The sequence below is a fragment of the Monodon monoceros genome, unplaced genomic scaffold (assembly GCF_005190385.1).
Source record: "Monodon monoceros isolate NGI ecotype Baffin Bay Population unplaced genomic scaffold, NGI_Narwhal_1 Super_Scaffold_21, whole genome shotgun sequence".
Classification (NCBI taxonomy): Eukaryota; Metazoa; Chordata; class Mammalia; order Artiodactyla; family Monodontidae; genus Monodon; species Monodon monoceros.
The window spans coordinates 173,495,771-173,507,616 of NW_021703778.1; the positions used below are offsets into that span (position 1 = coordinate 173,495,771).

General features: G+C 58.6%; 1 protein-coding gene across 1 annotated transcript; it reads left to right on the forward strand.

Moving 5' to 3' along the window:
- The first annotated feature begins 2,906 nt into the window (after nt 1–2,906).
- On the forward strand, nt 2,907–8,153 carry SIVA1 (SIVA1 apoptosis inducing factor). Its single transcript, XM_029239705.1, has 4 exons — nt 2,907–3,071; nt 5,170–5,364; nt 6,063–6,219; nt 7,951–8,153. Exons 1-4 carry the CDS (start codon nt 2,954–2,956, stop codon nt 8,006–8,008), a joined length of 528 nt encoding a protein of 175 aa, XP_029095538.1. The 5' UTR covers nt 2,907–2,953; the 3' UTR covers nt 8,009–8,153.
- Nucleotides 8,154–11,846: the final 3,693 nt, after the last annotated feature.

Here is an 11,846-nt window from a genome sequence, read left to right on the forward strand (position 1 = left end):
AAATTCTTCCTCCTGCTGGGTAGTCAAGTAGTAATCTTCTTCTTTGTAGATGCAAGGTACTCTTTTTCTATTGGGTCTGCAATTAATGTAGTTCAGTAGGGCATGCTTGCTCCCTCTTCTGGCCTCCTGACTCTTTTTTTTTTTTTTGGCCACACCATGCGGCTTGCAGGATCTTAGTTCCCCGACCAGGGATTGAACCCAAGCCCTCTGCAGTGAAAGTGCGAAGCCCTAACTACTGGACCGCCAGGGAATTCCCTCTGACTCCATTTTAAAGGAGGTTTCTCTTTCTTAATTTTTACAACATTAAGGTGTACAGTGTGATGATTTCACACACATACATATTGCAAGCCATAATAAGGTTAGATAATACATCCTTCACCTCATATAATCACCATTTTGTCGTCGTTGTTGTTGTTATGGTGAAAACAGTTAAGATCTACTCTTAGCAACCTGCACGTACACAATACTTGCTAACTATAGTCACTGAGCTGTACATTAGATCCCTGGAACTTATCTACCATATAACTGGAAGTTTGTACCCTTTAACCAACAGCTCCCCATTTCCCCCAAGCCCAGCCCCTGGCAACCACCATTCTACTCTGTTTCTATGAGTTCGATGATTTTTTTTTGGTTAATATTTATTTATTTACTTACTTACTTAGGCTGCGCTGGGTCTTAGTTGCGGCATGCGAGATCTTCGTTGCCACATGCGGACTTCTTAGTTGCGGCGTGCACGCGGGATCTAGTTCCCCGACGAGGGATTAAACCCAGGCCCGCTGCGTTGGGAGCACAGAGTCTTATGCACTGGACCACCAGGGAAGTCCCAAGTTTGATGATTTTGGATTCCACATATAAGTGATATCATACAGTACTGTATTTCTCTTTCTCTGACTTATTTCAGTTAGCAAAATGTCCTCCAGATTCATTCACGTTATTGCAACTGGCAGAATGGCCTTCTTTTCTATGGCTGAATAATATTTCATTATATGTATATTCCAAATATCACATTTTCTTTATCCACTCATCCATTGATGAACACTTAGGTTGTTTCCATGTCTTGGCCATTGTAAAAATGCTGCAGGGAACATGGTGCAGATAGCGCTTCAAGATAATGATTTCAATTCCTTTGTATACACAGAAGCGGCATTGCTGGATCACATTGCAGTTCTATTTTCAACTTTTTGAGGAACCAGGAGGTAATTAAGTTTTAAAGAGGTCATATGGGTTGGCCTTAATCCAGTCTGACTGGCGTCCTTATCAGAAGAGGAGACGAGGACACAGAGGGACCACCACGTGAGCACAGGGAGAAGACGGCTGTCTGCAGGCCAAGGAGAGACCAGCTCTGCACACACCTTGATCTTGGACTTCCAACTTCCAGAACTGTAAGAGAGTAAATGTCTATTGTTTAAGCCCTCAGCCTGAGTGCTTTGTTACGGCACCTCTAGAAAACTAATCCAGCACTGACTGGGCCTTCAACAAATATTTCTTAAATTAAAATTAGGTTGAAATAGAAGAGCTAACAAGATCCTCCTTTAATCACAATGTTTTGCATCTATCTACTGTGTCTTAAACGATCCTAAGGCAGTTTCAAATCCGAACGCAAAGAAGTCTTTTAAAATTCCCAAGACCTGTAAGATTAAAAACAATACTCCTGGGAATTTCATCTATTTCTGGGATAAAACCAGTCAAGCGTCTTTTTGTCACAGTGACTGCAGACCGCTAACGGGTATAGTACCCGATCATGCGGTCACGCAACAGGAGAAACGCTGGCCGAAGCCCCACTTTCGGCCTGGTCTCCCTAGAGCCGCCATGCTTGGCGGGAACGGGCAGGTGGACAGGAGGCTGGCCCTGCCCCATCCCTGCGGGTGTCCTGGGCTGTGATGTGCATCACGTGGGGGTGGTGTCACGTGAGGGGTGTGTCGCGTGGGGCGTGGCCTGTAAGACGGAGGCCCTCGGCTTGTCAGCGGAAATCCAGGCGACAGAGGAACGGGCTGGACGACCCCGGGGGCAGCGGACAGGACGAGGGTCGGGCGGGTAGGCCGCCGGCAGAGGCCGAGGTGGGGCCGGAGCCGCACGGCTCTGTCAGAGCCCGACATTACGTCAGGCCTGCCCCGCATGACGCAGCAGGGCCCGAAACCCGGCCCGTGACGTGTATCCAGTGCGTTCATGCGGCACTCTCCACTTGTGAGGGCGGGGCAGTCCTCCAAATTAAGAATTACAGAAAAGTGAATGATCCGCGAACTTTGGGTGATTTAAACGGAGAAGTATAACCAGTTTCGAGAGTTGTTTGGGGAGCAAAATTTAAAACAGCCGAGGGCTTCCCTGGTGGCGCAGTGGTTGAGAGTCCGCCTGCCGATGCAGGGGACACGGGTTCGTGCCCCGGTCCGGGAAGATCCCACATGCCGCGGAGCGGCTGGGCCCGTGGGCCATGGCCGCTGAGCCTGCGCGTCCGGAGCCTGTGCTCCGCAACGGGAGAGGCCACAACAGTGAGACGCCCGCGTACCGCAAAAAAAAATAAAACAGCCGAGACGCCCTTCCCTTCCGCACCTCCTCGTACGAGTCCCTCCCACATGTCGCCTCCGACCTATCACGAGCCACCCCTCACACGAGTCCCGCCCCCGATGTCGCCTCCAGCCCATCCTGCGGCGCGTGCGCACCACACCGCCCTCCCGCTTCCCCGCCCCCGGGGCGCCCACTCCGACCCTTGACCTCTCCCGGACTTTCCCGCGTCTCCGAGTCCCGCCTCCCGGCCCACGAGCCCCGCCCCCTCCCCGGGCCTATCCCGCGTCGCGCCGTGCAGCAGCCCCGCCCCTCCCCGCCCTCTTCCCGGGCCTATCCCGCGTCGCGCCGCGCAGCAGCCCCGCCCCCGCCCCGCGCAGGGGTTGGCGCACGGCTGTGACGTCACGGGCAGGCGAGGCGCGGCCGCGGAGCTGCGCCGCTGCGGGCCGCGGCCATGCCCAAGCGGGGCTGCCCCTTCGCGGACGCGGCCCCGCTGCAGCTCAAGGTGCGTGTGGGCCGGAGGGAGCTGAGTCGCGGCGTGTGCGCCGAGCGCCTCACGCGGGAGATCTTCGGTGAGTGAGGGGTAGCGGGGTCGGGCAGGCGGTTTCCGCAGGCCGCGCGCCCTGGAGCCGGGGGCCGGGGCCAGCCGCCCGGCCGGGTTTGGGAGCAGCAATTTGGGCGCTGTGAATGCGCCCGCGTCCACGACCTGTACCCGCCCTCCACCTTCCCGAAACAGGCGGCCTCCGCGTGGGGCCGAGGCGTGGCTCTGTCCTTTGGGAATGCTGGACTCGCGCAGGAGCCAGCCCTGGTCTGACCAGCCCAGCGAGAGGCCGGGGAGTGGGATGTCCCTGTGGAATAAGCCGGTAGAAGCACCCGTTCTGACCCGAGAGGCGTTTGTGGAGCGCGCCTTCCTTGCCAGGAGCTGCGGCTGCGGGAGACCCTGTCTTGCTGCCTACTGGGGGGCCAGCCAGAGAAGGACTCTCCAGAGGTCATCAGGGCAGGCAGGGGTCGCTGCAGGACCACCTGCAGGCTGTCAGAGGTCTCGTGGAGGAACAGGGTCGAAGGCGAATCCTTCAGGTTAGGCAGGCAGAGAGGGAGAGGAAGGGAATTCCAGGCAGAGGGAACAACCTATGCAAAAGCCGGGAAGCCGGAGAGTGCTGTCCGGTTCATTGTGGCTGGAGTGTCCAGTTCCAGAGATGTAAGGACACTGGCTTCTTCATGCAGGTTTTTGGGCGCATTGATATTATTGATCATCGCTTTGGTGGGGTTAATATCCTGGGGTAACTACAGAGCGGAATTCACCTTAACTAGTGGCTGGAGGCACGAGGTTTGTGCGTGTGGAGCAGTCAGATGGTTACCTGGGTGTCTGTGACTGAGTGGTGCTGCCGTGCACTAGGGCTGTGGGGAGGCGCCTAGCCTGGGGAGACCCTGCTTCTCTTTGTCCTGCTGCTCCCCAGCCGCTGCTGTGCCCTTTCTGTTCTTGCGCACGCAGGGTCGCAAATGCAAATGCCTTTCGAGGCCGTGCGGGTGATAAAAGTGAGTGAAGCTGTGAGTACTATGGCCAGACTGCAAGTGTTATCCTCTCAGGACCTTCAAAAAATGTACACACTGCAGACAGAAGAATTAAAAATAAATGGGGGCTAAGTCAGTCTAGCTCTTGACCACGATGTTCTGGAGCATTTGCAGGGGCTTGTCCTTCGCAGGGCCCCGTCACAGAGGGAGTGCGAGGCTCCCTGGGCATCTAAGAAGGGCAGGACATAGGCCAGCGTGAGCTCGTGTGTAATGAATTCCAAGCCTGAATCCTGGTCTCTTTATCTTGAACGGACCACAGGCCCTTGAAGATAAGTCTTAGCCTCACCACGTGACCTCCCCCGAGTCTCACCCTATTATAAGTGGGGGTGGGGGGGATTGGAGGAGGAGGAACTGGGTGTGACGGGGCTGTCAGCAGCCACTCCATTTGAGTTACCCAACTGTGTGTTTCTGTCGGTTTCACTTAGCACCAACAGCTTCTAAGGTCTCCACCCTGGCTCTGTTGGGACAGGGCAGAACACCACAAACAAAGCATTTCTGGGGCTGGCGCCTGGCATTTGACCTTGTGAAAGCCCCCGGTGCCCTGATGGAAAGCCACTGCTCTGGTTGCTGAGAAACCACCTCAGCTCTGGGGTCGGGGGGGGGGGTATCCAGGGCCCACAGAGTTCTGGAAAGTTCTGGGGTACCTTGTTCGGAGCTGGTTGCTGCCATGCCTTCTGCTAGCAGCTCCGTGGTAAGTGAAGGGGTGCGTGCTGGCCTGGGGTGTGGGCTCAGCTCTGAGTCTCTGGCTGTGCGTTAGTTAGCACTCCACAGCGCAGAGCTTCGTCTGCTGGATAAAGCCGGCTTGTGGGTGCTGGGGAGGAGACGAACAGCAAGGAGGTGAGGCCACACGTGTGGAAAATGAGCAGAGTGATAGCACAGGGAGCCCAGGTGGGGCTGCAGGGTCCAGAACCTTCCTGGAGGAGGTGGCCGCTGAGCCCAGGCAGGAGGTCAGGGTGGGACCCAGCTCACCAGGGAGCAGCGTGCTCTGGGGTGGCTGGGTAACCAGAGGCCCGGCCACGCGCAGCTCGAGGGACAAGGTGGCCATGCAGGTGCTTCCGTGCTGCAGCTGTATAAGCGGGGAAATGGTTGCCTCCGCAGAAAAGACCACGCAGCTCCTCTTCCGCGGGGCCCAGGCCTGCATGGACCCCGCGTGGGAGGAAGGCTGCGCCATCGTCGACACCCCGGAGTCCCCGAAGCCTGGCCCCACCGACGCCCCGCGGGCCGCGCGCGGGCAGATGCTGATCGGGCCCGACGGCCGACTGACCAGGAGTCGAGCCCGGGCCTCCGAAGCTGGTGAGTGAGGCCCACGGCAGGCGCTTCCCAGCTGTGTGCTAAGGACGGGATGTGGCAGGGGCTCTTCCTACCTGGGCTGGAGGGGGCCGGGCCCGAGTCTGACAGTATGAACAGGGCGAGGGCCTGCAGGCTCCTGACATTAGGAGGCTCTGCTGTCACCAACATCCACGTCTGGTAGCTGCAAACAGCTTCTAACTGTTGGATCAGAAAGGAACAGAGACCCCTCTGGGTGACCCTTCTGGGTGTCCTGCCTGCTTTCCACCTGAAGCTCTCCCACAGAGTCCCACCTGGCTGGGTGGGAAAAGCCTGTTCGGGTCCCTGTGCAGTGTGGTGTGCGTCTCAGACTGTCACCTGTGTCGCTGGTTAAAAACTCTCCCGCCCCCGGGTCTGGGTGGGGCAAAGGGACCCCTGTGAGACGCAGCTGTGAGACACACAAGGGACGAAGGCCTAGCGACTTCTGATGCAGGCGGTCAGGAGAAGGGCTGACCCTTAGGTACCGACATTTGGGTGGTGGGAATTGTAGGTGGGAGTCACGGAAGCCAGCTGGGATCTCTCCCTGGTGAACAGGTCTGGGTGCTGGGCTTATGCACAGGTTATCGTCTTAGGACCTAGTGGTCAGTCAGGCGCAGGAGGGAGGATGGCCCCCAGCCCCAGCGCTCCAGGTCCCCTTTGGGCTGATGGGTGTCTCTTCCCCACAGACCCAGCCATGGCGGCATCGGGAGCCTGCTCGTCGTGTGTGCGGGCTGTGGACGGGAAGGCGGCGTGTGGCCAGTGCGAGCGGGCCCTGTGCGGGCGCTGCGTGCGCACCTGCTGCGGCTGTGGGGCAGTGGCCTGCGCCCTGTGTGCCCTCGTGGAGTGAGTGCGGGCCCTGTCGGGGAGTGGGGGCGGCAGGCCCATCCCACATTGCCCGGTGGGACGATGTGATGCCAGTAAATGCTTTGCTCAGCTTGAGTTTTTCCAAGACCTTGAGATCCTTTCTGGAGGAAGTCCAGACCTTGTAGGTCAGCTCTGCGCTGTCTGTGGTCTGTCCCAGACCATTTGTGCTCTAGTCCTTTGAGCCCTGCCATCAGGAAGCCTCACGTGGCCTTCCTGTGTAGCGCGCTCATTAGCGGAGGACACCTGACAGGTGAGGGCAGAAAACAAGCGTTTGTCCGTGGCTTGGGTGAGCGTGTCCGCCACAGCCGGTGGACCCCATCCCTGCCCGGGAGGTTTCGGGTGCTGTCCTCGTCCCAGCGGCCACTCCCGGCTGACGGGTGGGGATGGGCAGTGCCCCGTAAGAAAAGTTCTGCAGATCTCAAACCAGTTTAGTCCCAATGGCCTTTAAAACCAACTCACCCCGCCACCGCCAAAAAAAAAAAAAAACCAATCCCAACCGTGGAAAGTTAAAAACACGCCTCCCGAGAGGTGGGTTGCTCCACGGTTGGGACGCGCTGGACAGAAGGACGGAGGCCAGGCGTGGGCCTCCCGTGCTGGCCAGTTCAGGGGTCAGGTGCTGGGCGAGTCATGAGTGTGGAATACTCTTTCTATTGATTTTGCCAACTCAGTTTTTCTTTTCTTCCTACTTATATGTAAGCCGAGACGGGCAGGGCCTTGCCAGTGGCTTTTCCCTGGAGGGGGAGCTGAGCACAGCACACGGGCCAGCTGAGGGGCCAAGTGGGCGCCCCACCTCCTGGCAGCTGCTTCCCTCCCCGGGGCCGTCCGCATCCTCAGGGGCCCCCGTGGCAGCCCCCCCCCCCGCCCCTGCTGTCTGCTGCCTGGCCCCCAAGCGCCCGCGGAGCCCGCCGCGCACCTGCCTGTTTCTCGGGCCCCGGCGGGCGGGGCTCTCTGACCCGGGTGAGAAACAGACGACACGTTCGGGGTCCCCTCTGGAGGCCACGCCTCAGGCCTCCGAGCTTCAGCGCCACCCTGGAAGCGGGCATCCTGCCCGCACCTGGTGGCTGCCTCGTCCCCAGGGTCAGGCACGGCCGCGGGTGGGGCATCGCCGCCAGGAGCTGGAGCCAAGCTCCTAGCCCTGGATGTGGACCCTTTGCCGCTGCACCTCAGTCGTGCTGCCGTCTCCTTTCAGCATGTCTCCCGACGCGTGTCCCCTGCCATTCGCTGAGTTGCCATGTCCCTACCCTACCTGAGCTGCTGCCCCTGTGAGCCATCCGGGGCCAGTCAACCCTACTGCACACCTGGCCGCCGTGAGACCTGGGCTGAGCCCCGGGGGCTCCTTAGCTGTCAGTCTGTGAGGGCGGCTCCAGCAAGCACCCCAGACGTTTACCCTCGTGCTCGAGGCAGATACCTGTCGGGGGGGCTGGTTCTAGGGAGGCCGCGGGGGTCTGCTCCTGGAGTCCCGCACTCTGCGGGTTCCGTGCTGCAGCCTCTCCCCGGACCCTCGAACCGCCCCCCTCTGCGGGTGTCCTTCTCCAAGGACCCGGCCCTGTGGGCCTGGCCCCCTGCGGCAGTGGGGCCTCTTCTTAACTGGTTCTGTCTGGGCCAACGGCCCCGCCTCCAGATAAAGTCGAGGGACCAGGTGGGGTCGGCAGCTCCCGTGGAACTCAGCCCTAATGCCAGCTCCTCTCCCCCAACCTCGCGGTGTCGCAGCTGCAGTGACCTCCACGAGAAAGTGCTGTGCGCCAGCTGCGCCATGTTCGAGGCCTGAGGCCAGGAGAGGACGGCAGCCCTGCCTGGACGACCTCGCCGCCGTCCACGCTGAGGGACTGGGGGGAGGGGCGGGAAGGGACAGCCTTTCTATTTTGTATTTTGTTCTCCTGACCACAGAAGAGAATAAACCCTTTATATTTGGACAAGAGGACTCACTCGTCAGCGCCCCTGGGGCCCGTGGTCTGCCCGGCTCCCACCTGGCAGCGCCCTGAGCTCCATGCCAGGTGCTGCCAATCGCCCCGTTGACAGGTGGGGACACTGAAGTCCAGAGCGTGTGAGCCCCGGTGGGGCTCCAGTGCCCCTCGGGGGTGTGGCCGCGTCCCAGGCTGTTCCTGAAACGCCACTGCCGTGCGCCGCTGTCTGGGTGGCTGGGCCCCGGGTGACCTGCCTGCCAGCTCCGTCTGGGTGGTGCAGCCCGTGTGGCCCGAGGGAGGGGAGTGGACGAGAGGGGGAAGGGAGGGGCGCAGCCCTGCGCGGGGCCTCCTCACCTGGGTCTCGGGCCCGGTTCCCACGCGCGGGGTCCTTGCAGCGCCATGGGCCCAGGCCCTCAGGGTGAATCCGTGGGTAGTCAGCCCCAGCCCCTCCAAGAAACCCTGGAGGAGAAGAGAGGTTCTTTGGGGTGGGCAGCGGGGGCACCCACTGTTGGAGGGTCAAGTGACTGACTCTTGGAGGGGTCTGGGCCAGGGTGGGGTTTGCCCCCAAGTGCAGAGCCTAGGACCCCTGAAGCAGGAGCGGGGGTGGGCCACAGGGAGGCATGAGGTCTTGGGGGCGGCTGCAAGTGACCCCATGGGTCTTCCTGAGCTGAGAACATTCAGAGGCCTCTCCGGCTCGGCCGTGTGAGAGCAGCACGAGCCCTTATCGTGGGGTCACCTCCTCTCACCTGGCTTCCTGTAGAGGCCCTGGGCCTCCGTCCCAGTGTCCACCTGCAGACCACGACCCCAGGGAGCACGTGAAGAGATGCTCAGGGAAACACAGCTCAGTTACACAGGAGATGCTGCCTCACACCCGGCAGGGGGCTGCTGTCCAACAGAGAACAAGTGCCGGCGGGGCTGTGCGGACCCGGGAGCCCTGTGCACTGCTGTGGGGATGCAGGGTGACGCGGCCTCTGGAGCAGAATGGCTGTTCCTCAGAGACTGAAAAGTAGAGCTCACGTGGCCTGGCGACCCCACTTCTGGCAAATACCCAGCAGGGATTCGAGCAGACGTCTGTACGCCTGTGTTCATCGCAATAGCGTCCACAAGAGTAAAAATGTGGAAACAAACCACGTGTCCACGAAGGGATGAATGGATAAGCAAATCGTGGTCCATCCATACGATGGAATATGATTTGGCCTTAAAAAGGAAGGAGATCCTGACGCAGACTGCAGCACGGATGGACCTTGAGGACGTCAGGCCAGGTGAAGTAGCCAGTCACAAAGGACAGGTCCTGTGTGATTCCACTCCTGTGAGGTCCTTAGAGCCGTGGGGTTCACGGAGACAGACAGGGGAAGGGTGGGGCCGGGGGAGGGGCAGTGAGTGTTGAACGGGAGCAGAGTTTTAGTTTGTGAAGATGAAAAGTTCTGGAGACGATGGTGGTGCTGGTGCCACAGCCACGTGAATGCATTTAATGCCACTGAACTGGCCACTTAAAAATGGTTAAAGCGGTAAGTTTTACATATATTTTACCAAGTAAGAATATTTAAAACGTTAAAAAACAGTTGTCGAAAGCAAAACTAATAATGTGTGTTGGGGATTTTGAACATGTGGAAACAAAAGTGACCACAGCACGGAGACGGGCAAGTGGAGGTGTGTGTTCTGAGGACCGTGCGTGTGAAGGGCTGAATTTCACTCCAAGGCAGGCTGCTGAGTGAGTTATGGACTGACATCCGACAGGCCGTGGCTACAGTCGTTCCTTCGGGAGAGATTTGTTCTAAATTCCACATAGGATCCTGGGTTGGATCCTGGAACAGAAAAGGAACATCAGTGAGAGAGTTGGTAAAATCGAAATAAGCCAATAAAAGAGAGAAAATGGGGGACTTCCCTGGTCGTCCAGGGGTGAAGAATCCGCCTTCCAATACAGGGGACGTGGGTTCAATCCCTGGTCAGGGAACTAAGATCCCACATGCTGAGGAGGAACTAAGCCTGCGCGCCTCAACAAGAGAGCCCACGTGCTGCAACCTACAGGGCCCACGCGCCCTGGAGCCCGAGTGCCACAACCGGAGAGAGAAAACCCACACGCCACAACTGGAGAGAAGCCCACGTGCCGCAACTAAGACCTGACCTGGCCAAAAAAATGAAGAAAAATTTTTTTAAAAAGATAAAATGGGTTTGTTAAAAAATAGTTATTTAATCCAAAATGAGGGTGAAAAAGAGGAAGGAAGGCACAAAGAACTAAAGGGACGCACAGAGGTAACAGCAAGGTGACGTTTAAGCTCAGCCACGTCTAGATCCCACTCCTGTACGTGACCTAAGCACCCCCGAGGGGTGGAGACCCACAGATCGTCAAAACAACAGTTGAGACCCAGCCAACTCTGTTGTCTGCAACAAATTCACCTTGAGTATGAAGACACAAGCAAGTTCAAAGGGACAGGGTAGACTATCTGTTGAATGATGACCCGTCTTTGAGCAGACATCCCCGGAGTGGCATTTACTGGGAGGCAGACCCCACCCCTATGCCGTCCCGACACCCCAGCCTGGCTGGCCCCTTGCTGGGAGCTGCTGACCTACCCGTAGCCCCCAGGGCCTCCAGCACCCAGCCATGCCTGCTGAAACGTGGGCACTACAGGTGCTAAAGGCACTTCTGTTCCTGTCTTGCTGTCCCTCCGGAGGCCCGGCCTGCTGCTTGGAAGGGCTCGGTGCGACATGGGAGGGCGTTCAGCCCCCGTGCAGGCCAGGCCGTGGGACCTCCACCCTGCTGGTCCTCGCTGCCCCAGGCCGCTGTTCACCAGGCCCCTCCGGCTCTGCTCTGGCCCTGCGGCCGGGACCGGATAGCGCCCAGGAGTTTCCTCCCCGAAGTGCCGGTCTCCCTGCACCCCTACCACTCCGCCCCGAGGCGCCTGCGCAGCCCCACCTCCGCGAAGGCCGGGAGGCTCTGGGGTCTCCGGCCTCGGCTCATTCCTTCTCGGCCCCACCCACCCGGATGGGACACACCATCAGGGTAAGTTTGTGCTCATGTCCATGCCCGTGACCTTGAAGACTGTCCCAGGCCAAGGAACGTCCCTAAGGCCATCACCCGCATCCCCCAGTTATCCCCCAACCATCCCCCCCATCATCACCCAAGGAGGCCCCACGAGAAAGCGCAGCTCGTGCCCCTCCGCCTGGCCAGCTGGCCGCCACCCCCCCACATGCCCCAGCTCCAGCTTCAGAGGCACCTCCCGGTTTTCCACACCACATCTGACGCTTTGGGGTACCGTTTGCTCGAAGTTCGAGGATAATGGAAAGGTACTGCTGTAGGTTCTGGTGTCTACAATATACATTTTTTTTCCTTTTTTTATGTGTTAAAATACACACCTCTTCAAGACCCTGCCTTCAGCTCTTTGGGGTATATGTGTACCCAGGAGTGGAATTGCTGGGTCACGTGGTAGTTCTGTTTTTATTTTTTTGAGGAACTTCCATACTGTTTTCCAGAGGCTGAGCCATTTTACATTCCTACCCACAGTGCACAGGCTTCCAATTTGAAGGACGTTTTTACGTATCTGAAATCTGGATCCAAAGCATCATTTAGCAGGTAACATTTGGTGTGTTTGTGGTTTCCAAAAAAAGCTGTGGGAGTGAAATAGTTCAGAGCCTATCAAAACTGAGCAATCAGGCACCGCCCAGAGAGGCACCCGCTGGCCTGACTGACCCCACCCACCTCAT

Coding starts and splice junctions, on each gene's coding strand:
- SIVA1 (XM_029239705.1), top strand. CDS start 2,954: ATGCCCAAGCGGGGCTGCCCCTTCGCGGACGCGGCCCCGCTGCAGCTC. Junction 3,072..5,169: donor CCTCACGCGGGAGATCTTCG/GTGAGTGAGGGG, acceptor TTGCCTCCGCAG/AAAAGACCACGCAGCTCCTC. Junction 6,220..7,950: donor GCCCTGTGTGCCCTCGTGGA/GTGAGTGCGGGC, acceptor GCGGTGTCGCAG/CTGCAGTGACCTCCACGAGA.